Raw genomic sequence first — 27,171 nt, 5'->3', positions numbered from 1 at the left:
CATGAGTACTGGATTAGTGTAGTTGCCAGTATGCTATCAGTATGCTGGTAGTTCTGACCCAGTCACAGATGTAGATATGTGTTCTGTCACAGTCACAATGTAGAGATGTGTCTTGTTGGTGATAAGAGACAAAATCTACTCAATTCTACAAGTTCTGATGAATGCTTCTTCATGTTTTTCTATGTTGAGCATTTCAATTAAAATTGATACATTCTACTTAGCAACAACTATACCGAAAAGTAATATTATTCTCCTAGTATCCCAGTTAACTGTATGTCTGTGTGTGTGTGTGTGTCCAGGTACCCAGCGTCGTCGTCTGATTCCCAGCCTGACCCCGGACTCGTCCTCTCCGGTCAGGAAGCCTGCCATCAGCCCAGGTGCACGCTGGGTAGACGGGCCGCTACGCCCCGCCCCCAGGGGAACCACAGAACCCTTCGAAATAAAGGTCTACGAGATAGACGACGTGGAGCGCATGCAGAGGAGAGAGAGAGGCAACAAGGTGAGACAGAGAGAGATGGAGTCGGAGAGAGATGGAGTCGGAGAGAGATGGAGTCGGAGAGAGATGGAGTCGGAAAGAGATGGAGACAGAGAGAGATGGAGACAGAGAGAGATGGAGACAGAGAGAGATGGAGACGTAGAGACGGAGACGTAGGGAGACGGAGACGTAGAGACGGAGACGTAGAGACGGAGACGTAGAGACGTAGAGACGGAGACGTAGAGACGGAGACGGAGAGAGACGGAGACGGAGACGTAGAGACAGAGACGTAGAGACGGAGACGTAGAGACGGAGACGTAGAGACGGAGACGGAGACGTAGGGAGATGGAGAGAGACTGAGACAGAGAGACGGAGACGGAGAGAGACGGAGACGGAGAGAGACGGAGACGGAGAGAGACGGAGACAGAGCAACAAAAAAAGCAGAGCAAACTAGAATGCTATTTGGCCCTACACAGAGAGTACACAGCGGCAGAATACCTGACCACTGTGACTGACCCAAACTTAAGGAAAGCTTTGACTATGTACAGACTCAGTGAGCATAGCCTTGCTATTGAGAAAGGCCGCCCGAAGGCAGACCTGGCTCTCAAGAGGAGACAGGCTATGTGCTCACTGCCCACAAAATGAGGTGGAACCTGAGCTGTGCATCCTAACCTCGAACCCAAATGTATGACTTTATTAGACACATATTTCCCTCAGATTACACAGACCCACAAAGAATTCGAAAACAAATCCAATTTTTAAAAACTCCCATATCTACTGGGTGAAATTCCACAGTGTGCCATCACGGCAGCAAGATTTGTGACCTGTTGCCACGAGAAAAGGGCAACCAGTGAAGAACACACACCATTGTAAATACAACCCATATTTATGCTTATTTATTTTATCTTGTGTCCTTTACCATTTGTACATTGTTAAAACACTGTATATATAATATGACATTTGTAATGTCTTTATTGTTTTGAAACTTCTGTATGTGTAATGTTTACTGTTAATTTTTATTGTTTATTTCACTTTATATATTCACTTTATATATTATCTACCTCACTTGCTTTGGCAATGTTAACACGTTTCCCATGCCAATAAAGCCCTTGAATTGAAATTGAATTGAATTGACAGAGAGAGATGGAGACGTAGAGAGAGATGGAGACGTAGAGAGAGATGGAGACGTAGAGAGATATGGAGACGTAGAGAGAGATGGAGACGTAGAGAGAGACGGAGACGTGGAGAGAGACGGAGACGTAGAGAGAGACGGAGACGTAGAGAGAGACGGAGACAGAGAGAGACGGAAACGTAGAGAGAGACGGAAACGTAGAGAGAGACGGAGACAGAGAGAGACGGAGACAGAGAGAGACGGAGACGTAGAGAGAGACGGAGACGTAGAGAGAGACAGAGACGTAGAGAGAGACGGAGACAGAGAGAGACGGAAACGTAGAGAGAGACGGAAACGTAGAGAGAGACGGAGACAGAGAGAGACGGAGACAGAGAGAGACGGAGACGTAGAGAGAGACGGAGACGTAGAGAGAGACAGAGACGTAGAGAGAGACGGAGACGTAGAGAGAGACGGAGACGTAGAGAGAGACTGAGACGGAGAGAGAGACTGAGACGGAGAGAGAGACTGAGACGGGGAGAGAGACTGAGACGGGGAGAGAGACTGAGACGGGGAGAGAGACTGAGACGGGGAGAGAGACTGAGACGGGGAGAGAGACTGAGACGGGGAGAGAGACTGAGACGGGGAGAGAGACTGAGACGGGGAGAGAGACTGAGACGGGGAGAGAGACTGAGAGAGAGACTGAGACGGGGAGAGAGACTGAGAGAGAGACTGAGACGTAGAGAGACGGAGACGTAGAGAGAGACGGAGACGTAGAGAGAGACGGAGACGGAGAGAGAGACGGAGACGGAGAGAGAGACGGAGACGGAGAGAGTGACGGGGACGGAGAGAGTGACGGAGACGGAGAGAGTGACGGAGACGGAGAGAGTGACGGAGACGGAGAGAGACGGAGACGGAGAGAGACGGAGACGGAGACGTAGAGAGACGGAGACGTAGAGAGACGGAGACGTAGAGAGACGGAGACGTAGTGAGACGGAGACGTAGAGAGACGGAGACGTAGAGAGACGGAGACGTAGAGAGACTGAGACGTAGAGAGACTGAGACGTAGAGAGACGGAGACGTAGAGAGACGGAGACGTAGAGAGACAGACGGAGACGTAGAGAGACAGACGGAGACGTAGAGAGACAGACGGAGACGTAGAGAGACAGACGGAGACGTAGAGAGATGGAGACGTAGAGAGATGGAGACGTAGAGAGATGGAGACGTAGAGAGAGATGGAGACGTAGAGAGATGGAGACGTAGAGAGAGATGGAGACGTAGAGAGAGATGGAGACGTAGAGAGAGATGGAGACAGAGAGAGATGGAGACGTAGAGAGAGATGGAGACAGAGAGAGATGGAGACAGAGAGAGATGGAGACGTAGAAAGAGATGGAGACGTAGAGAGATGGAGACGTAGAGAGAGATGGAGACGTAGAGAGAGATGGAGACGTAGAGAGAGATGGAGACGTAGAGAGAGATGGAGACGTAGAGAGAGATGGAGACGTAGAGAGAGATGGAGACGTAGAGACAGATGGAGACGTAGAGAGATGGAGACGGAGACAGATGGAGACGGAGACAGATGGAGACGGAGAGAGATGGAGACGGAGAGAGATGGAGACGGAGAGAGATGGAGACGGAGAGAGATGGAGACGTAGAGAAATGGAGACGGAGGGAGAGAGACGGAGGGAGAGAGACGGAGGGAGAGAGACGGAGGGAGAGAGACGGAGGGAGAGAGACGGAGACGTAGAGAGACGGAGACGGAGACAGATGGAGACGGAGACAGATGGAGACGGAGACAGATGGAGACGGAGAGAGATGGAGACGGAGAGAGATGGAGACGGAGAGAGATGGAGACGGAGAGAGATGGAGACGTAGAGAGATGGCGACGTAGAGAGATGGAGACGGAGGGAGAGAGACGGAGGGAGAGAGATGGAGGGAGAGAGATGGAGACAGAGACAGATGGAGACGTAGAGAGAGATGGAGACGTAGAGACAGATGGAGACGTAGAGACAGATGGAGACGTAGAGAGAGACGGAGACAGAGAGAGACGGAGACAGAGAGAGACGGAGACAGAGAGAGACGGAGACAGAGATGGAGACAGAGAGAGATGGAGACAGAGAGAGATGGAGACGGAGAGAGAGATGGAGACGGAGAGAGATGGAGACGTAGAGAGAGATGGAGACGTAGAGAGATGGAGACGTAGAGAGAGATGGAGACGTAGAGAGATGGAGACGGAGGGAAATGGAGACGGAGGGAGAGAGACGGAGGGAGAGAGATGGAGACACAGACAGATGGAGTCAGAGACAGATGGAGACAGAGAGAGATGGAGACGTAGAGAGAGATGGAGACGTAGAGAGAGACGGAGACAGAGAGAGAGATGGAGACGTAGAGAGAGATGGAGACGTAGAGAGAGATGGAGACGTAGAGAGAGATGGAGACGTAGAGAGAGATGGAGACGTAGAGACAGATGGAGACGTAGAGACAGATGGAGACGTAGAGACAGATGGAGGCGTAGAGACAGATGGAGACGTAGAGACAGATGGAGACGTAGAGACAGATGGAGGCGTAGAGACAGATGGAGACGTAGAGACAGATGGAGACGTAGAGACAGATGGAGACGTAGAGACAGATGGAGACGTAGAGACAGATGGAGACGTAGAGACAGATGGAGACGTAGAGACAGATGGAGACGTGGAGACAGATGGAGACAGATGGAGGGAGAGAGATGGAGACAGATGTAGGGAGAGAGATGGAGACAGATGTAGGTAGAGAGATGGAGACAGATGTAGGTAGAGAGATGGAGACAGATGTAGGGAGAGAGATGGAGACAGATGTAGGGAGAGAGATGGAGACAGATTGAGGGAGAGAGATGGAGACCTAGAGACAGATGGAGATGTAGAGAGAGATGGAGACAGAGACAGCACACCTCTCTCTCTCTACCCCCCACCTCTCTCTCTCCCCCCACCTCTCTCTCTCCCCCCACCTCTCTCTCTCCCCCCATCTCTCTCTCCCCCACACCTCTCTCTCTCTCTCCCCCCACCTCTCTCTCTCTCCCCCCCACCTCTCTCTATCTCCCCCCCACCTCTCTCTCTCTCCCCACACCTCTCTCTCTCCCCACCCCTCTCTCTCTCTCCCCACCCCTCTCTCTCTCTCCCCCCACCTCTCTTTTTCCCCCCACCTCTCTCTCTCCCCCCCACCTCTCTATCTCCCCCCACCTCTCTCTCTCTCCCTCCCACCTCTCTATCTCCCCCCACCTCTCTCTCTCCCCCACAAACCTCTCTCTCTCTCTCTCCCCCACCTCTCTCTCTCCCCCCCACCTCTCTATCTCCCCCCACCTCTCTCTCTCCCTCCCACCTCTCTATCTCCCCCCACCTATCTCTCTCCCCCACAAACCTCTCTCTCTCTCTCTCCCCCACCTCTCTCTCTCTCTCTCTCTCCCCCACCTATCTCTCTCCCCCCACCTCTCTCTGCCTCTCTCTCTCCCTCTTTCTCTCTCTCCCCCACCCCCACCTCTCTCTCTCCCCCCACCTATCTCTCTCCCCCACCTATCTCTCTCTCCCCCCACTTATCTCTCTCTCCCCCCCACCTATCTCTCTCCCTCCATCTCTCCCCCTACACCTCTCCCTCTCTCCCTCCCCCTCTCTCCCCCCACACCTCTCTCTCTCTCTTCCCACCTCTCCTGCCCCTCATTTCTTTTTATCCCCTCTCTTCACTGTGTCTCCATCAGGAGGTGGTTTATGTCAGTGCTAAGCTGAAGATCTTGGAAAACAGGCAGCAGCGGATATCTGAGGTCCGAGGCAAGTACGACTGGCTGAAGAAAGAGCTGGAACAGACCAAGCAGCATCTGATGCTGGAGCCTGAGAAATGGACCACTGAATGTAAGTGTGTGTTTGTGTGTTTGTGTGTGTGTGTGTGTGTGTGTGTGTGTGTGTGTGTGTGTGTGTGTGTGTGTGTGTCATACTTACATTTCAGACACAGCCTTGACACCTACAGTAATCATTCTGGTCTCTCCTCCCCTGTAAGCATGGCTGTAACATGATGTCTATCTCTGTCCCCTGTAGCATGGCTGTAACATAATGTCTATCTCTGTCCCCTGTAGCATGGCTGTAACATAATGTCTATCTCTCCTCCCCTGTAGCGTGGCTGTAACATAATGTCTATCTCTGTCCCCTGTAGCATGGCTGTAACATAATGTCTATCTCTCCTCCCCTGTAGCGTGGCTGTAACATAATGTCTATCTCTGTCCCCTGTAGCATGGCTGTAACATAATGTCTATCTCTCCTCCCCTGTAGCATGGCTGTAACATAATGTCTATCTCTCCTCCCCTGTAGCATGGCTGTAACATAATGTCTATCTCTCCTCCCCTGTAGCATGGCTGTAACATAATGTCTATCTCTGTCCCCTGTAGCATGGCTGTAACATAATGTCTATCTCTCTGTCCCCTGTAGCATGGCTGTAACATAATGTCTATCTCTGTCCCCTGTAGCATGGCTGTAACATAATGTCTCTCTCTGTCCCCTGTAGCATGGCTGTAACATAATGTCTCTCTCTGTCCCCTGTAGCATGGCTGTAACATAATGTCTCTCTCTGTCCCCTGTAGCATGGCTGTAACATAATGTCTCTCTCTGTCCCCTGTAGCATGGCTGTAACATAATGTCTCTCTCTGTCCCCTGTAGCATGGCTGTAACATGATGTCTATCTCTGTCCCCTGTAGCATGGCTGTAACATAATGTCTATCTCTGTCCCCTGTAGCATGGCTGTAACATAATGTCTATCTCTGTCCCCTGTAGCATGGCTGTAACATAATGTCTATCTCTCCTCCCCTGTAGCATGGCTGTAACATAATTTCTATCTCTCCTCCCCTGTAGCATGGCTGTAACATAATTTCTATCTCTCCTCCCCTGTAGCATGGCTGTAACATAATGTCTATCTCTGTCCCCTGTAGCATGGCTGTAACATAATGTCTATCTCTCTGTCCCCTGTAGCATGGCTGTAACATAATGTCTATCTCTGTCCCCTGTAGCATGGCTGTAACATAATGTCTATCTCTGTCCCCTGTAGCATGGCTGTAACATAATGTCTCTCTCTGTCCCCTGTAGCATGGCTGTAACATGATGTCTATCGCTGTCCCCTGTAGCATGGCTGTAACATAATGTCTATTTCTGTCCCCTGTAGCATGGCTGTAACATAATGTCCATCTCTCCTCCCCTGTAGCATGGCAGTAACATAATGTCTATCTCTGTCCCCTGTAAGCATGGCTGTACCATAATGTCTATCTCTCCTCCCCTGTAGCATGGCTGTAACAAAATGTCTATCTCTGTCCCCTGTAGCATGGCTGTAACATAATTTCTATCTCTCCTCCCCTGTAGCATGGCTGTAACATAATGTCTATCTCTGTCCCATGTAGCATGGCTGTAACATAATGTCTATCTCTGTCCCATGTAGCATGGCTGTAACATAATGTCCATCTCTCCTCCCCTGTAGCGTGGCTGTAACATAATGTCTATCTCTGTCTCCTGTAGCATGGCAGTAACATAATGTCTATCTCTGTCCCCTGTAGCATGGCTGTAACATAATGTCTATCTCTCCTCCCCTGTAGCATGGCTGTAACATAATGTCTATCTCTCCTCCCCTGTAGCATGGCTGTAACATAATGTCTATCTCTCCTCCCCTGTAGCATGGCTGTAACATAATGTCTATCTCTGTCCCCTGTAGCATGGCTGTAACATAATGTCTATCTCTGTCCCCTGTAGCATGGCTGTAACATAATGTCTATCTCTCCTCCCCTGTAGCATGGCTGTAACATAATTTCTATCTCTCCTCCCCTGTAGCATGGCTGTAACATAATGTCTATCTCTGTCCCCTGTAGCATGGCTGTAACATAATGTCTATCTCTCTGTCCCCTGTAGCATGGCTGTAACATAATGTCTATCTCTGTCCCCTGTAGCATGGCTGTAACATAATGTCTATCTCTGTCCCCTGTAGCATGGCTGTAACATAATGTCTCTCTCTGTCCCCTGTAGCATGGCTGTAACATAATGTCTCTCTCTGTCCCCTGTAGCATGGCTGTAACATGATGTCTATCTCTGTCCCCTGTAGCATGGCTGTAACATAATGTCTATCTCTCCTCCCCTGTAGCATGGCTGTAACATAATGTCTATCACTATCCCCTGTAGCATGGCTGTAACATAATGTCTATCTCTGTCCCATGTAGCATGGCTATAACATAATGTCTATCTCTGTCCCCTGTAGCATGGCTGTAACATAATGTCTATCTCTGTCCCCTGTAGCATGGCTGTAACATAATGTCTATCTCTCCTCCCCTGTTGCATGGCTGTAACATAATGTCTATCTCTCCTCCCCTGTAGCATGGCTGTAACATAATGTCTATCTCTGTCCCCTGTAGCATGGCTGTAACATAATGTCTATCTCTGTCCCATGTAGCATGGCTGTAACATAATGTCTATCTCTGTCCCCTGTAGCATGGCTGTAACATAATGTCTATCTCTGTCCCCTGTAGCATAGCTGTAACATAATGTCTATCTCTCTGTCCCCTGTAGCATGGCTGTAACATAATGTCTATCTCTCCTCCCCTGTAGCATGGCTGTAACATAATGTCTATCTCTCCTCCCCTGTAGCATGGCTGTAACATAATGTCTATCTCTCCTCCCCTGTAGCATGGCTGTAACATAATGTCTATCTCTCCTCCCCTGTAGCATGGCTGTAACATAATGTCTATCTCTGTCCCCTGTAGCATGGCTGTAACATAATGTCTATCTCTGTCCCCTGTAGCATGGCTGTAACATAATGTCTATCTCTCCTCCCCTGTAGCATGGCTGTAACATAATTTCTATCTCTCCTCCCCTGTAGCATGGCTGTAACATAATGTCTATCTCTGTCCCCTGTAGCATGGCTGTAACATAATGTCTATCTCTCTGTCCCCTGTAGCATGGCTGTAACATAATGTCTATCTCTGTCCCCTGTAGCATGGCTGTAACATAATGTCTATCTCTGTCCCCTGTAGCATGGCTGTAACATAATGTCTCTCTCTGTCCCCTGTAGCATGGCTGTAACATAATGTCTCTCTCTGTCCCCTGTAGCATGGCTGTAACATGATGTCTATCTCTGTCCCCTGTCGCATGGCTGTAACATAATGTCTATTTCTGTCCCCTGTAGCATGGCTGTAACATAATGTCCATCTCTCCTCCCCTGTAGCATGGCAGTAACATAATGTCTATCTCTGTCCCCTGTAAGCATGGCTGTACCATAATGTCTATCTCTCCTCCCCTGTAGCATGGCTGTAACAAAATGTCTATCTCTGTCCCCTGTAGCATGGCTGTAACATAATTTCTATCTCTCCTCCCCTGTAGCATGGCTGTAACATAATGTCTATCTCTGTCCCATGTAGCATGGCTGTAACATAATGTCTATCTCTGTCCCATGTAGCATGGCTGTAACATAATGTCCATCTCTCCTCCCCTGTAGCGTGGCTGTAACATAATGTCTATATCTGTCTCCTGTAGCATGGCAGTAACATAATGTCTATCTCTGTCCCCTGTAGCATGGCTGTAACATAATGTCTATCTCTCCTCCCCTGTAGCATGGCTGTAACATAATGTCTATCTCTCCTCCCCTGTAGCATGGCTGTAACATAATGTCTCTCTCTGTCCCCTGTAGCATGGCTGTAACATGATGTCTATCTCTGTCCCCTGTAGCATGGCTGTAACATAATGTCTATCTCTCCTCCCCTGTAGCATGGCTGTAACATAATGTCTATCTCTATCCCCTGTAGCATGGCTGTAACATAATGTCTATCTCTGTCCCATGTAGCATGGCTATAACATAATGTCTATCTCTGTCCCCTGTAGCATGGCTGTAACATAATGTCTATCTCTGTCCCCTGTAGCATGGCTGTAACATAATGTCTATCTCTCCTCCCCTGTTGCATGGCTGTAACATAATGTCTATCTCTCCTCCCCTGTAGCATGGCTGTAACATAATGTCTATCTCTGTCCCCTGTAGCATGGCTGTAACATAATGTCTATCTCTGTCCCATGTAGCATGGCTGTAACATAATGTCTATCTCTGTCCCCTGTAGCATGGCTGTAACATAATGTCTATCTCTGTCCCCTGTAGCATGGCTGTAACATAATGTCTATCTCTCTGTCCCCTGTAGCATGGCTGTAACATAATGTCTATCTCTCCTCCCCTGTAGCATGGCTGTAACATAATGTCTATCTCTCCTCCCCTGTAGCATGGCTGTAACATAATGTCTATCTCTGTCCCCTGTAGCATGGCTGTAACATAATGTCTATCTCTGTCCCATGTAGCATGGCTGTAACATAATGTCCATCTCTCCTCCCCTGTAGCGTGGCTGTAACATAATGTCTATCTCTGTCTCCTGTAGCATGGCAGTAACATAATGTCTATCTCTGTCCCCTGTAGCATGGCTGTAACATAATGTCTATCTCTCCTCCCCTGTAGCATGGCTGTAACATAATGTCTATCTCTCCTCCCCTGTAGCATGGCTGTAACATAATGTCTATCTCTCCTCCCCTGTAGCATGGCTGTAACATAATGTCTATCTCTGTCCCCTGTAGCATGGCTGTAACATAATGTCTATCTCTGTCCCCTGTAGCATGGCTGTAACATAATGTCTATCTCTCATCCCCTGTAGCATGGCTGTAACATAATTTCTATCTCTCCTCCCCTGTAGCATGGCTGTAACATAATGTCTATCTCTGTCCCCTGTAGCATGGCTGTAACATAATGTCTATCTCTCTGTCCCCTGTAGCATGGCTGTAACATAATGTCTATCTCTGTCCCCTGTAGCATGGCTGTAACATAATGTCTATCTCTGTCCCCTGTAGCATGGCTGTAACATAATGTCTCTCTCTGTCCCCTGTAGCATGGCTGTAACATAATGTCTCTCTCTGTCCCCTGTAGCATGGCTGTAACATGATGTCTATCTCTGTCCCCTGTAGCATGGCTGTAACATAATGTCTATCTCTCCTCCCCTGTAGCATGGCTGTAACATAATGTCTATCTCTATCCCCTGTAGCATGGCTGTAACATAATGTCTATCTCTGTCCCCTGTAGCATGGCTGTAACATAATGTCTATCTCTGTCCCCTGTAGCATGGCTGTAACATAATGTCTATCTCTCCTCCCCTGTTGCATGGCTGTAACATAATGTCTATCTCTCCTCCCCTGTAGCATGGCTGTAACATAATGTCTATCTCTGTCCCCTGTAGCATGGCTGTAACATAATGTCTATCTCTGTCCCCTGTAGCATGGCTGTAACATAATGTCTATCTCTGTCCCCTGTAGCATGGCTGTAACATAATGTCTATCTCTGTCCCATGTAGCATGGCTATAACATAATGTCTATCTCTGTCCCCTGTAGCATGGCTGTAACATAATGTCTATCTCTGTCCCCTGTAGCATGGCTGTAACATAATGTCTATCTCTCCTCCCCTGTTGCATGGCTGTAACATAATGTCTATCTCTCCTCCCCTGTAGCATGGCTGTAACATAATGTCTATCTCTGTCCCCTGTAGCATGGCTGTAACATAATGTCTATCTCTGTCCCATGTAGCATGGCTGTAACATAATGTCTATCTCTGTCCCCTGTAGCATGGCTGTAACATAATGTCTATCTCTGTCCCCTGTAGCATGGCTGTAACATAATGTCTATCTCTCCTCCCCTGTAGCATGGCTGTAACATAATGTCTATCTCTGTCCCCTGTAGCATGGCTGTAACATAATGTCTATCTCTGTCCCCTGTAGCATGGCTGTAACATAATGTCTATCTCTGTCCCCTGTAGCATGGCTGTAACATAATGTCCATCTCTCCTCCCCTGTAGCATGGCAGTAACATAATGTCTATCTCTGTCCCCTGTAAGCATGGCTGTACCATAATGTCTATCTCTCCTCCCCTGTAGCATGGCTGTAACATAATGTCTATCTCTGTCCCATGTAGCAGGGCTGTAACATAATGTCTATCTCTCCTCCCCTGTAGCATGGCTGTAACATAATGTCTATCTCTCCTCCCCTGTAGCATGGCTGTAACATAATGTCTATCTCTGTCCCATGTAGCATGGCTGTAACATAATGTCCATCTCTGTCCCCTGTAGCATGGCTGTAACATAATGTCTATCTCTGTCCCCTGTAGCATGGCTGTAACATAATGTCTATCTCTCTGTCCCCTGTAGCATGGCTGTAACATAATGTCTATCTCTCCTCCCCTGTAGCATGGCTGTAACATAATGTCTATCTATCCTCCCCTGTAGCATGGCTGTAACATAATGTCTATCTCTGTCCCCTGTAGCATGGCTGTAACATAATGTCTATCTCTGTCCCCTGTAGCATGGCTGTAACATAATGTCTATCTCTGTCCCCTGTAGCATGGCTGTAACATAATGTCCATCTCTCCTCCCCTGTAGCATGGCAGTAACATAATGTCTATCTCTGTCCCCTGTAAGCATGGCTGTACCATAATGTCTATCTCTCCTCCCCTGTAGCATGGCTGTAACAAAATGTCTATCTCTGTCCCCTGTAGCATGGCTGTAACATAATTTCTATCTCTCCTCCCCTGTAGCATGGCTGTAACATAATGTCTATCTCTGTCCCCTGTAGCATGGCTGTAACATAATGTCTATCTCTGTCTCCTGTAGCATGGCAGTAACATAATGTCTATCTCTGTCCCCTGTAGCATGGCAGTAACATAATGTCTATCTCTCCCCCCCTGTAGCATGGCTGTAACATAATGTCTATCTCCCCTCCCCTGTAGCATGGCTGTAACATAATGTCTATCTCTGTCCCATGTAGCATGGCTGTAACATAATGTCTATCTCTGTCCCCTGTAGCATGGCTGTAACATAATGTCTATCTCTCCTCCCCTGTAGCATGGCTGTAACATAATGTCTATCTCTCCTCCCCTGTAGCATGGCTGTAACATAATGTCTATCTCTGTCCCCTGTAGCATGGCTGTAACATAATGTCTATCTCTGTCCCCTGTAGCATGGCTGTAACATAATGTCTATTTCTGTCCCCTGTAGCATGGCTGTAACATAATGTCCATCTCTCCTCCCCTGTAGCATGGCAGTAACATAATGTCTATCTCTGTCCCCTGTAAGCATGGCTGTACCATAGTGTCTATCTCTCCTCCCCTGTAGCATGGCTGTAACAAAATGTCTATCTCTGTCCCCTGTAGCATGGCTGTAACATAATTTCTATCTCTCCTCCCCTGTAGCATGGCTGTAACATAATGTCTATCTCTGTCCCATGTAGCATGGCTGTAACATAATGTCTATCTCTGTCCCATGTAGCATGGCTGTAACATAATGTCCATCTCTCCTCCCCTGTAGCGTGGCTGTAACATAATGTCTATCTCTGTCTCCTGTAGCATGGCAGTAACATAATGTCTATCTCTGTCCCCTGTAGCATGGCTGTAACATAATGTCTATCTCTCCTCCCCTGTAGCATGGCTGTAACATAATGTCTATCTCTGTCCCCTGTAGCATGGCTGTAACATAATGTCTATCTCTGTCCCCTGTAGCATGGCTGTAACAAAATGTCTATCTCTGTCCCCTGTAGCATGGCTGTAACATAATTTCTATCTCTCCTCCCCTGTAGCATGGCTGTAACATAATGTCTATCTCTGTCCCATGTAGCATGGCTGTAACATAATGTCCATCTCTCCTCCCCTGTAGCGTGGCTGTAACATAATGTCTATCTCTGTCTCCTGTAGCATGGCAGTAACATAATGTCTATCTCTGTCCCCTGTAGCATGGCAGTAACATAATGTCTATCTCTCCCCCCCTGTAGCATGGCTGTAACATAATGTCTATCTCCCCTCCCCTGTAGCATGGCTGTAACATAATGTCTATCTCTGTCCCATGTAGCATGGCTGTAACATAATGTCTATCTCTGTCCCCTGTAGCATGGCTGTAACATAATGTCTATCTCTCCTCCCCTGTAGCATGGCTGTAACATAATGTCTATCTCTCCTCCCCTGTAGCATGGCTGTAACATAATGTCTATCTCTGTCCCCTGTAGCATGGCTGTAACATAATGTCTATCTCTGTCCCCTGTAGCATGGCTGTAACATAATGTCTATTTCTGTCCCCTGTAGCATGGCTGTAACATAATGTCCATCTCTCCTCCCCTGTAGCATGGCAGTAACATAATGTCTATCTCTGTCCCCTGTAAGCATGGCTGTACCATAGTGTCTATCTCTCCTCCCCTGTAGCATGGCTGTAACAAAATGTCTATCTCTGTCCCCTGTAGCATGGCTGTAACATAATTTCTATCTCTCCTCCCCTGTAGCATGGCTGTAACATAATGTCTATCTCTGTCCCATGTAGCATGGCTGTAACATAATGTCTATCTCTGTCCCATGTAGCATGGCTGTAACATAATGTCCATCTCTCCTCCCCTGTAGCGTGGCTGTAACATAATGTCTATCTCTGTCTCCTGTAGCATGGCAGTAACATAATGTCTATCTATGTCCCCTGTAGCATGGCTGTAACATAATGTCTATCTCTCCTCCCCTGTAGCATGGCTGTAACATAATGTCTATCTCTGTCCCCTGTAGCATGGCTGTAACATAATGTCTATCTCTGTCCCCTGTAGCATGGCTGTAACATAATGTCTATCTCTGTCCCCTCCCCATAGTTGACCTGCAGCAGACGTTTGAGGTGGACTCTCTTGAGTACCTGGAGGCTCTAGAGGTGATGACAGACAGACTGGAGACCAGGGTCAACTTCTGCAAGGCTCACCTCATGATGGTCACCTGCTTCGACGTCACCTGCCGACGCAGGTAGAACTTAGAACGACCAGGCGGACCACGCCTCCTCTAGGACTCATGGGAAGTGGAGACAACACAACAGGAAGAGAGGGGGATGGAGCAGAGGGAGGGATTTCCCTGAGGAGGTACAGAGGCAGATGGAGACAAAGGCATGCGGAGACTAAAGAGGAATATTTTTTAAAAGCAGCGCGGAAGGGAGCGGGAGAAGAGGAGGAGGAAGAAGAGGAGGAGAGAGAGTGTTTTAAAGAAGGAGTATATCTGAAGAGGAGGAAGAAAAGGAGGAGGAGAGAGAGTGTTTTAAAGAAGGAGTATACCTGAAGAGGAGGAGGAAGAAAAGGAGGAGGAGAGAGAGTGTTTTAAAGAAGGAGTATACCTGAAGAGGAGGAAGAAAAGGAGGAGGAGAGAGAGTGTTTTAAAGAAGGAGTATACCTGAAGAGGAGGAGGAAGAAAAGGAGGAGGAGAGAGAGTGTTTTAAAGAAGGAGTATACCTGAAGAGGAGGAGGAAGAAAAGGAGGAGGAGAGAGAGTGTTTTAAAGAAGGAGTATACCTGAAGAGGAGGAGGAAGAAAAGGAGGAGGAGAGAGAGTGTTTTAAAGAAGGAGTATACCTGAAGAGGAGGAGGAAGAAAAGGAGGAGGAGAGAGAGTGTTTTAAAGAAGGAGTATACCTGCCACCGGACAGGAAGATCACTTTTGCAGAGCAGTTGTTGGAGTTTGTAAATAAAGTTTTGCTTGCTTTGAATAAGGCCTGGCTGCCGGATGGCTATTAGTCACGTAGGGAAACAAAGAGAGAAGAATGACAGAAAGGAAAGACAACCAACCGTGTGTGAGAGAGACAAGTGCCTTGTGAACACTTTGACATCTGAAACATTTCTCCTGTATTTGTGGACAAATGGTGCTCGCTGAAAAAAACGATAGATCTTCAAAGTCAAAATCACATGAAAAAAGTTTGACTCTGTTTCCTCTCCCTGCCTAGCTGTTCTCAGTGGTTTGTACTTCTATAGTTCTACACTAGTTATGATGCAACATATGAACTGTTGCGTGTTCGTTTTTCTACGTGTTTTTTTAATTCTCTGAAGAAAGTGGGACCACACGAAGTGCTTTTGGGGATGCTATATACAGGTGTAGGATCTTCATTTGAGACAGTTTTCTACAGCAGGAAAATAATCCTGCAGCCACAGGAAATGTGAATTATTATGTGGATTAAAATTAACATACACTTTTGTAGGGGTTGATGACAATTTTCGTAAGGGAAAATCAAGTCTGACATTTCTAAGTATAAATTACAAACTTCAGAAGCCTTTTTAAACCCAAAATACACTACATGTTTAAAATGTCCTGCATTGCAGGAAAGTTCTCCTGCAACAGGGTGATCAAATGAAGATCCTCCATCTGTAAGGACAGACAATGTGAATGGTGGTGGTGAAATGCTAAGCCAAAACATGGTTTCTCTTATGGACCATTGATTTCCTTGTCACCACTCGGGCTATGGTTTTGGCAGTTGTGGGTTCAGGCCTACCGTACACCAATCCCCCCTCCTACTAACACCTTGACCAGACCGTCCACATTGCGTTCGTTGAGTGTTGCAAAATAAATGGTCACACTTTATTTGGATCGTTTGGATAGCATCTGTAGATGCTCTACTATCATGTCATACTATCAACAAACTAGCTGTTGATAATAAACTTTTTGCTAAGGTTACGGTTACACATATATGTTATTCAATCGTTTCATCCAAACTGCTCGCGCACGTGAACGAGCGTCTGCATATCCAGCTGCTAAAATATAACTTTATTTGAGAAGCTCGAAACGATTCATGTTCCGCCTCTCTCATCTACTCATTGGTTTTCACAAGCATACTAACCCATGTGGGTGATTGAAAGATGAGAGGAGAGATTCATCAAAGATAACTAACTAAAAACGAACGAGGTTTCCCCTTTTATCTGGGAATTAATCGTCAGAGTAGAGAAACACACAATTCGACAAAGACCCAGGAATAAAATGAACCAATTCAGCTAAAATAACAAGCCGATGTTTATCTCCCAGGACAAACTAGCAACAGCAGTGTTTCCACATGTCCACACATTAATATAGTTGGTTCACAGTTGTTTTTGGTATTTTAATTAACCTGCGTGTCATGATCTCGTCTGGTGGGGACAGACAAAATCAACATGCGCAGAGCCGGTTTGGTTAAGGTGCGAAGATGATCAAGAGGTACAGAGAGACGTCAACTAGAAGGCAGCCTGATTCTGATCTGTTTTACACTAATTGGTCATTTGACCAATCACATCAGATCTTTTTCCGAGCTGAAACCGATAGGTCAAAATACCAATTAGGTTAAAAAAGAAATGAAAAAGATCAGAATTGGACTGCCTGTGTAAACACAGATGGATATCTGAGCTCAATATGAGCGTAGAGGAAAACCTCCCATTCACTCTGCTTGGTGCCACTGTCATGGTGCATTCACTTTGGGAATATTTTGTAAATATATATATATATGGTGCTTGAGACCATTTCCAATCTAAATGTTTGTATAACTATATGCATATAGCCTGTTTCCTAAAATAACTTTAAGACACAAATGCTTCTTCTTCATCAACCTATTGTATTATGTACAGTGTTCTTGGGTGTTTTGAAAGGCCAGAGAAGCCGGCGTCTGGAAGATATATTGGCACGGGTGTTAGGCCCGAGACGAAGACAGATGGAACAGAGTAAAAAGGCATTTTAACGTTATAGATTTAGCCAGTGGTAACTTGTAGAATGGACACCGACTGGAATGTGGTTTTAACCAATCAGCATTCAGGATTAGACCCACCCGTTGTATTAACATGAAATGTATCATTTGTATTATTCTTATTATCATCCTCATGCCCTTTACCCTTTGACCTCTCCCCTCTGTCATGGTCATGAATGAAGGATCTTGTTAATTTAACTCAAGACGTGCTGGAACAGAAAGTTGCTTATATTGTATCATTTATTATCCACACACCTTCTGGTCTGCAAAGCTACTATGCATTTAAAAAATAGACAGAAAATAATTGTACATATGCTGAGCCCATTTCATATAGAGGTATATTCCAACATAGACACTTATCATTTTTATTTTAGATATTTAATTTTTCCTGCGCTGTTTTTGTTTGCAACTGTTACGTCCTCCTTTGAGATGGGAAGCATCTGTTTGATTGATGGGAGTAGGAAGAAGTTGTCCCTGGAGGCTGATCTAAGGTCAGTTCTGTACCCTCTAATGGTTAATGATTAGGACAGGGTGGGTAATCTGGTCCTAGATCTGTTCCTAACTTCAACCTGGAGCCTGTTGACGATGGTACTCTCCAGGGTTACGTTCAGGATGGTGCAACGTTTCAAAACCTGCACATATAAATGTATCATGTTGAACAGATTGTCTGTTTTGTATAACAGGGAATTGAGTCCACTCTCTTCGCTGCATTTCTAACAATCGAACGTCTCACCTTCCTGAATACACCCTGGGCAACCCATGGAAACGTCTCACTCCGGTGTATAGCCCTTCTTACATCAGCTGATATCTCAAAGTGCTGTACAGAAACCCAGCCTAAAACCCCAAACAGCAAGCAATGCAGGTGTAGAAGCACGGTGTCGTGGTGTCTTGGTTCTCTGGCTGTACAGTCTGTGGGGAGTGGGAGAGGTACTGTAGCTGGCAGGGTTGGCCTCATCAGTCAATTTTAGGAAGGGAAATGATATTCAGCCAAAACATCTCCTGAAAAGACTGAATAGAAATGGGATTGACCTGTAGTCCATCCCATGCTAGCTAGGCCTAGAAGGCAGCCTGATTCTGGGCAGGGGCAGGGTGGGCAGGGTGTGTGTGCTTTCAGGAGGCACAACCAGGGGGAAATAAACCCTTTTGAAATGGGAAACTAACATAGTTGGACCAAAAACATTTCCTCCTAATTGTGCCTGCTCAACCTGACCCATGTCTGTGTGGAACTCCATCATCAGAAGCACTTCTGACAGACAAACGGACTGAGAATCTGACGGTGACACAAGGATTTCTGTAAATAAAGGATTGTATTCAAGTAAATGTGTGTTATTTTATTCTCTTAATGTTACCGTGCTCAACAATCTTGATTTAATTTAAGTGTAAGTAAACCAACCCCCGTGCCACGAAGTAAGAAAAAATATTCTAATTATCCAATGTGCAGCTATTATGTACATGAACCAATAAGTGCGCTGTTTTTCATGTGCTGGTGCCCGGATGTCCTGGTGCCCGGATGGAACCCACATAGAGCCTGGATGGAACCCACATGGAGCCTGGATGGAACCCACATGGAGCCCGGATGGAACCCACATGGAGCCCGGATGGAACCCACATAGAGCCCGGATGGAACCCACATGGAGCCCGGATGGAACCCACATGGATCCCGGATGGAACCCGGATGGAACCCACATGGATCCCGGATGGAACACACAAGGAACCAACATGGAGCCTGAATGGAACCCACGTGGAGCTTGAATGGGACTTACATGGAGCCTGGATGGAACCTGGTTTACTATCTACCCAGGTTTAGCTGCAATGTGTCATGTAACGGTGTCATTACGCTGTGACACATCATTCCTACTCAGATCCCCAGTGGTGGTATTAGCATACATGGCCTGCCCGGTCGGCATACAACAGCAGAGAACCATCCTTAAGTGTGTGTGTGTGTGTGTGTGTGTGTGTGTGAGACGTGTGAGACGCCTATGACAGCACTACAGGGAGACCGGACGGACAGCTGATCGTCCTCGCAATGGCAACAACATCTGCACAGGATCGGTACAGCCGAACGTCACACCTGCGGGACAGGTACAGGATGGCAACAACAACTGCCCGAGTTACACCAGGAACGCACAATCCCTCCATCAGTGCTCAGCCTGTCCACAATAGGCTGAGAGAGGCTGGACTGAGGGATTGTAAACCTGTTGTAAGGCAGGTCCTCACTAGACTTCACTGGCAACAACGTCGCCTATGGGCACAAACCCACCATCGCTGGACCAGACAGGACTGGCAAAAGGTGCTCTTCACTGACGAGTTGCGGTTTTGTCTCACCAGGGGTGATGGTCGGATTCACGTTTATCGTAGAAGGAATGAGCGTTACACTGAGGCCTGTACTCTGAAGCGGGATCGATTTGTAGGTGGAGAGTCCGTCATGGTCTGGGGCAGTGTGTCACAGCATCATTGGACTACCCTTGTTGTCATTGCAGGCAATCTCAACGCTGTGCGTTACAGGGAAGACATCCTCCTCCCTCATGTGGTACCCTTCCTGCAGGCTCATCCTGACATGACCCTCCAACATGACAATGCCACCAGCCATACTGCTCGTTCTGTGCATGATTTCCTGCAAGACAGGAATGTCAGTGTTCTGCCGTGGCCACTGAAGAGCCCGGATCTCAAGTCCATTGAGCACGTCTAGGACCTGTTGGATCGGAGGGTGAGGGCTAGGGCCGTTCCCCCAGAAATGTCTGGGAACTTGCAGGTGTCTTGGTGGAAGAGTCGGGTAACATCTCACAGCAAGAACTGGCAAATCTGGTGCAGTCCATGAGGAGGAGATGCACTGCAGTACTCCATGCAGCTGGTGGCCACACTAGATACTGACTGTTACTTTTGATTTTGATCAGGCTGTTGATTGTGGCCTGTGGAATGTTGTCACAGTCCTCTTCAATGACTGGGATGTCTGGAAAACGCTGTCGTACACTTCGATCCAAAGCATCCCAAACTGCTCAATGGGTGACATGTCTGGTGAGTATGCAGGCCATGGAAGAACTGGGACATTGTCAGCTTCCAGGAATTGATTAAAGATCCTTGCGACATGGGGCCCGGCATTATAATGCTGAAACATGAGGTGATGGCAGCGGATGAATGGCACGACAATGGGCCTCAGGATCTCATCACTGTGTCTCTGTGCATTCAAATTTCAATAGCTAAAATGCAATTGTGTTCGTTAACTGTAGTTTATGCCTGCCAATACCATAATCCCACTGCCACCATGGGACACTCTGTTCACAACGTTGACATCAGCAAACCACTCGCCCACATGACGCCATACAGGCTGACTGCCATCTGCCCAGTACAGCTGAAACCGGGATTCATCCGTGACTTCTCCACCATGCCAGTGGCCATCGAAGGTGCACATTTGCCCACTGAAGTCGGCTACGACGTTGAACTGCAGTCAGGTCATGACCCTGCTGAGGACGACGACCATTAATATAAGCTTCCCTGACACGGTTTCTGACAATTTGTGCAGAAATTCTTCGGTTGGGCAAACCCACAGTTTCATCAGCTGTCCGGGTGGTTGTTCTCAGACGATCCTGCAGGTGAAGAAGCCGGATGTAGAGCTCCTGGGCTGGTGTGGTTACATGTGGTCTGCAGTTGTGAGGCCGGTTGAATGTACTGCCAAATTCTCAAAAACTGCATTTTGAGGCGATTTATGGTAGAGAAATGAACATTCAATTCTCTGGCACAGCTCTGGTGGACATTCCTGCAGTCAATTGCATGCTCCCTCAAAACTTGAGACATCTGTTGTGTGACAAAACTGCACATTTTAGTGTGGCCTTTTAGTGCCCTCCAGCACAAGCTGCACCTGTGTAATGATCATGCTCTTTAGTCAGCTTCTTGATATGCCAAACCTGTCAGGCAAACGATAAATGCTCACTAACAGGGATGTGAACAAACTTGTGCAAGAATTTGAGAGAAATAAGCTTTTTGTCCATCTGGAACATTTCTGGGATCTTTTATTTAATCTCATGAAACATGGGACCAACACTTTACATTACATGTTGTGTTTATATTTTTGTTCAGTGTATCTCTGCAATTATTATAACTCTGCCACTGACAGCAATTGTGTGTGTAGGCCAGTCACTATCTGGTGGGTTACCATGGGGCTATGTTCTCAGCCCCTGGATTAAGTGTTGCTTCTGACACCCTGCTTTGATCACACACTAGGGGAGAATGAGATTGGGAGAGGAGAGGAAAGGGGGGAGAGGCCTGCCCCAGGGCGCATGAGAGGGGGTGAGGGGCCCAAGGCAGAGGAGGTGAGGAAGAAAGGCTGTGAGGGAGATGGAGGGGGAGAGGAGAGAATAGAAGAGGGAAGAGGGAGAGACAGAGACGGGGAGAGGCTCTCCAGGGCACATGAGAGTGTGTGAGGGGAGAAGGGGTAAGTAGAATGAGGGAGAGGGGAGAGAATAGGAGAAGGTAGATAATAAGAGGGGTGAGGTAGAGAGGAGAGAATATGAGAGGGGAGAGAATAGAAGGGTGAGGTAGAGGAGAGAATAGGAGAAGGTAGATAATAGGAGAAGGGTGAGGTAGTGAGGAGAGAATAGGAGAGGAGATAATAGGAGGAGGGAGAGGGGAGAGAATAGGAGAAGGGAGAGAATATGAGAGGGGAGAGAATAGAAGAAGAGTGAGGTAGAGGAGAGAATAGGAGAAGGGAGATAATAGGAGAAGGGTGAGGTAGAGGAGAGAATAGGAGAAGGGAGAGAATAGGAGAAGGGAGATAATAGGAGAAGGGTGAGGTAGAGGAGAGAATAGGAGAAGGGAGAGAATAGGAGAAGGGTGAGGTAGAGAGGAGAGAATAGGAGAGGGGAGAGAATAGGAGAAGGGAGATAATAGGAGAAGGGTGAGGTAGAGAGGAGAGAATAGGAGAGGGGAGAGAATAGGAGAGGGGAGATAATAGGAGAAGGGTGAGGTAGAGAGGAGAGAATAGGAGAGGGGAGAGAATAGGAGAGGGGAGATAATAGGAGAAGGGTGAGGTAGAGAGGAGAGAATAGGAGAGGGGAGATAATAGGAGAAGGGTGAGGTAGAGAGGAGAGAATAGGAGAAGGGAGATAATAGGAGAAGGGTGAGGTAGAGAGGAGAGAATATGAGAGGGGAGATAATAGGAGAAGGGAGAGAATAGGAGAGGGGAGATAATAGGAGAAGGGTGAGGTAGAGAGAGGAATGGAGAGTGATGGTCCAGGGAAGGAATAAACTGGCTCTCTAAATGATAGGTCGCTGAAGTGAAATTGTCTAGTGATGAATATTTGGTCAGATATACTATAATATAGGCAGGTAAATCACTTCAGAGTTTGGGAAATGCTGAGGACAGAGTTTGGGAAATGCTGAGGACAGAGCTGAGGACATAGTTTGGGAAATGCTGAGGACAGAGTTTGGGAAATGCTGAGGACAGAGCTGAGGACATCGTTTGGGAAATGCTGAGGACAGAGTTTGGGAAATTCTGAGGACAGAGTTTGGGAAATTCTGAGGACAGAGTTTGGGAAATTCTGAGGACAGAGTTGAGGACAGAGTTTGGGAAATGCTGAGGACAGAGTTTGGGAAATGCTGAGGACAGAGTTTGGGAAATTCTGAGGACAGAGTTGAGGACAGAGTTTGGGAAATGCTGAGGACAGAGTTTGGGAAATGCTGAGGACAGAGTTTGGGAAATTCTGAGGACAGAGTTGAGGACAGAGTTTGGGAAATGCTGAGGACAGAGTTTGGGAAATGCTGAGGACAGAGTTTGGGAAATTCTGAGGACAGAGTTGAGGACAGAGTTTGGGAAATGCTGAGGACAGAGTTTGGGAAATACTGAGGACAGAGTTTGGGAAATGCTGAGGACAGAGTTTGGGAAATACTGAGGACAGAGTTTGGGAAATACTGAGGACAGAGTTGAGGACGGAGTTTGGGAAATGCTGCTTGAGGAAGAGATGGTCAGGGAAGCGGAAACAGTTTCCTTATTTTTTGTTGCGTTGCTGTAGTATTGAAGTCAATCTATTCCTATTGAGTAAAATATGGCCATTTGCAGACTATCAACGTTCATTAACAGGATAGCTGGATTATAAAATAAATTCAGACTAGGAAGGAAATTATTTTGAGGTTGTGTTTCATGCGGTATCGCTCCATGTAACTCCATGTATCTGTGAGGGAGGTTTAATGTGGGTTGAGAGATTCACTCTCTCTGTCTTCTGCCTCTCCCACAGGATCTGGGTAGTCATTTTATTGTCCTCCACATTCAGCGGATAGATATTTTAGACTGACTGCCTACCGTTAATTACCTACCGTCTGTAAGCTGTTTAGTGTCTTAACGACCGTTCCACAGGTTGTTAATTGTTTATGGTTCATTGAACAAGCATGGGAAACAGTGTTTAAACCCTTTACAATGAATATCTGTGAAGTTATTTGGAATTTTACGAATTATCTTTGAAAGACAGGGTCCTGTTTCTTTTTTTGCTGAGTTTAGTATATACTGTACCTCAAGTCATTTTCGCTAGCTACTGTATGGATGGATCATATCTGAGACTAGAACCATTAAATCGCTCCCTACCCTCAATACAAACCTGTGAGTTTCTCTGTTTGTCTGTGAACAAACCGAAGGTCCCACACTAAAGCAATACTAAATGTTATTGACATAATTGGCACAACATGATTCAATTGCTATAGGCGATGCCAACATTCACCTTTTGAGATCTAAACCTCTTTCTCAAGAGACCTGTTAAGATGTCTGTGTTGATAAGACCATTGCAAAGACCCATAATAACCAAGCTAGCTACAAGAGTAGGGTTGCAAAATTCTGCTAACTTTCTGAAAATGTTCCAGTTTTCCAGAAATCCTGGAATTAAGCAGGAAATCTGGGAATCCTCCAACCAGGATTCCTGGAGAACCATGGTGTTTTGTGAAAAAAATGAATTTTGCAACCCTATGGAAGAGGAACACCACGAGTGAGTGAGCAGTTAGAAACACCACCCACAGCTCAGATCTCAGATCTGTCAGTCAATCAGTCTGCTACAACTCCGTCACCACCATCCACAGCTCAGATCTCAGTCAGTCTGCTACAGCTCCGTCACCACCATCCACAGCTCAGATCTCAGTCAGTCTGCTACAGCTCCGTCACCACCATCCACAGCTCAGATCTCAGTCAGTCTGCTACAGCTCCGTCACCACCATCCACAGCTCAGATCTCAGTCAGTCAGTCAATCAGTCTGCTACAGCTCCGTCACCACCATCCACAGCTCAGATCTGTCAGTCAATCAGTCTGCTACAACTCCGTCACCACCATCCACAGCTCAGATCTCAGTCAGTCAATCAGTCTGCTACAGCTCCGTCTCCACCATCCACAGCTCAGATCTCAGTCAGCCTGCTACAGCTCCGTCACCACCACCCACAGCTCAGATCTCAGTCAGTCAGTCAATCAGTCTGCTACAGCTCCGTCACCACCATCCACAGCTCAGATCTGTCAGTCAATCAGTCTGCTACAACTCCGTCACCACCATCCACAGCTCAGATCTCAGTCAGTCAATCAGTCTGCTACAACACCGTCACCACCATCCACAGCTCAGATCTCAGTCAGTCAGTCAGTCTGCTACAGCTCCGTCACCACCATCCACAGCTCAGATCTCAGTCAGTCAGTCAGTCTGCTACAGCTCCGTCACCACCATCCACAGCTCAGATCTCAGTCAGTCAGTCAGTCTGCTACAGCTCCGTCACCACCATCCACAGCTCAGATCTCAGTCAGTCAGTCAGTCTGCTACAACTCCGTCACCACCATCAGCAGCCTAATCCCTTGTTGTTTTCCCACTGTCTCATCCACACGGAGTAATTGCGTCAGTGAGAAATGCCATCATCAGTATACACAAGGTTTACCTAAGGTTTAACAGGGGAAGTAGAATGTTAGGGCTGAGTGAGAGAGTCATGCAGGGAGATGAGCTGGTGCAACCGATAGGCTACCCTGCTCAACTTACGCACACACACACACATCTGAACCCAGCTTACACACACAGTTAAAGAGGGTGTCTCTGTGAGTTTAATGGGTTATTTAGAAGAACAGGGAACAGAAGGAAAACAAATAAAGACCAAGTGAGGAGAGGGGGGAGAAGCGTAGCTCCAGGAAATGATCATTTTATTACCACATTTCATGGCACAGCTCTTCATCACCAACATGTACTACTTTCTGAACAGCCGTGGACTTCTCAAATCCCCTCTCTAGGGCGGGTTGCTAAGCGCAGTCCATCTCCACCCGACACTCCTCTAAACATCCTGATGAGGTCAGGGGGTGCTGGTTGCCATGGGTAGCCTTCATGATGTCATACTGTAGGCCCGTAGAGGAGATAGGAGGGAGCAGGGGTGTATTCAGTGACTTGGAGCATTCACAGTTCATAACCTTACCCAAACGTAATGACTAGTGATTCCCTACTCCTACCGTGTCTGTCGTGCAGTCTGTAACGTTGTATCCTCCAGTCCAAAAGCCCTGAGAGACTGTAGATGAGGGAAGACTGGGATAGGGCAGACATAGCAATCGTTCAGCACCAGTCTCAGTTTGTGTTGTGCGTCCTCCAGGCAAACCAGGAAGTGCTGAAGCTTGGCCACCATCATCAGCTGAATGGTGTGGGCAGGGTGGGGATCTGGATAGTACTGCCTGGTGAGGGATGAGGGGGGGTAGAGGACATACAGTAGAGTGATTAGTGGGGTGGAGGTACTGACTGTCGCAAGGGGACAACAACTTTGATTACAGTGAAATCTTTTAAACGCTCTGCGGATACGATTGAGCCTGGAGTGCCATGTGGGCGCAGTTTGCACTTATGGGACAATTCCATTAGTGCCATTGCCCCAACTAAGCTCTCACATAAGTGTGGCTCTCAAGTATTTGGAAGAACACCAATACTACTTGAACCCATGTCTATCTCACAGTCCTCAAAGACCATTATAATGGACTACTATAATAGCCAGACAGGAGAGAGTAGAGCTTTGTTTCCAATCCACTGCCTTTCTATTAAGGAATAGAGAGAGACAGAGAGAGAGAGAGAGAAAGATATGGGTGCAGATAGAGGTACTGGGTGCTGATAAATGGAGGGAAAATAGGAACAGTGTTTTTTTTATAATTGTATGAACTTCAATCAAAATAAACAACGTGGAGTATTTACTGGTGTCTGGGTAAATATGACTTTTGTTTATTTAAACATGTAAATCTCGATTTTCAGCGGACGGTAAGGAGGCGCTAGTGTTAAACGCATGTTAGTTTGAAATTCCGTCATGTCGAAACTGCCGCACTGGCATTTTAAAGCCTTTACGCCAGGTTCGCCAATTTACCTGTATAAGATCAGCTCACTTGCGCTGGGGTGGGAGGGGTGGAAATATTTAAGGTGTGTACTTAACGTGCACCAATATGCCAATCTCAGTGAGCGCAACTAGTGCTATTTAAGACCGACAAAAAGCTGGTCTTAGCGGTAAAGCAATTGTTTATGGTGTTGAGCTTGTTGTCATTTTGCCAGAGGATGCCTTAACTACATCACCAATGTTTTATTAAAATATCACGAGCATCAAAACAGTCAACAGACATTCCCCTTTTTGGGGGGAATGACTGTAGGAAGCCTGTTTAAGAACATGAAGTTATTTAAGAAGCCAGCTTGTTTTCTCGTTTATCATTTTGTAAAAAATGCATCTTCCACTTTTCTCTGTCGGACCTAACTGTTACATGGCGGGAATTCCAACCTCTGTCCGTGGTGCTGAATCCACTATATTTGCCTGTTTGTTTGCTACTGGGCATATCAACGGTGATGGCAGACCGCTTTCCTCCCAGCCTGCTCGATCTTCCTCTCCTGCTCTGTGGCTGAGTGACTCACAGCGTGGTCACAGAAGACCTATCATCCTTCCTCCCCCTACTCTTTAACTTCTCTTCATCTGAATCCGCTTCTAAAGCCACTTTATATCACTATAAATGCCAAGTTACTGTCTCGAACCCTGGGAAACTCTTCTCCACTTTCTCATCCTTCAATCCCCTATCTCCGATCTCCTATCTCCCATCTC

At 46.9% G+C, this 27,171-nt stretch overlaps 1 protein-coding gene across 1 annotated transcript in view; it reads left to right on the top strand.

The window, feature by feature from the left end:
- The window catches only part of LOC139375356 (kinesin-like protein KIF26B), a 246,789-nt gene extending 231,970 nt beyond the window's left edge, over positions 1-14,819 (top strand). The window contains exons 17-19 of the mRNA XM_071117059.1: positions 300-499; positions 5,311-5,461; positions 14,261-14,819. Of these exons, the coding sequence (XP_070973160.1) occupies positions 300-499; positions 5,311-5,461; positions 14,261-14,409 (500 nt within the window). The 3' untranslated portion in view covers positions 14,410-14,819. The remainder of the gene's footprint in view (positions 1-299; positions 500-5,310; positions 5,462-14,260) is intronic.
- Positions 14,820-27,171: the final 12,352 nt, after the last annotated feature.

Source organism: Oncorhynchus clarkii, chromosome 19, assembly GCF_045791955.1.
Source record: "Oncorhynchus clarkii lewisi isolate Uvic-CL-2024 chromosome 19, UVic_Ocla_1.0, whole genome shotgun sequence".
Lineage (NCBI taxonomy): Eukaryota > Metazoa > Chordata > Actinopteri > Salmoniformes > Salmonidae > Oncorhynchus > Oncorhynchus clarkii.
This window is presented reverse-complemented; position numbering and strand designations above follow the sequence as displayed.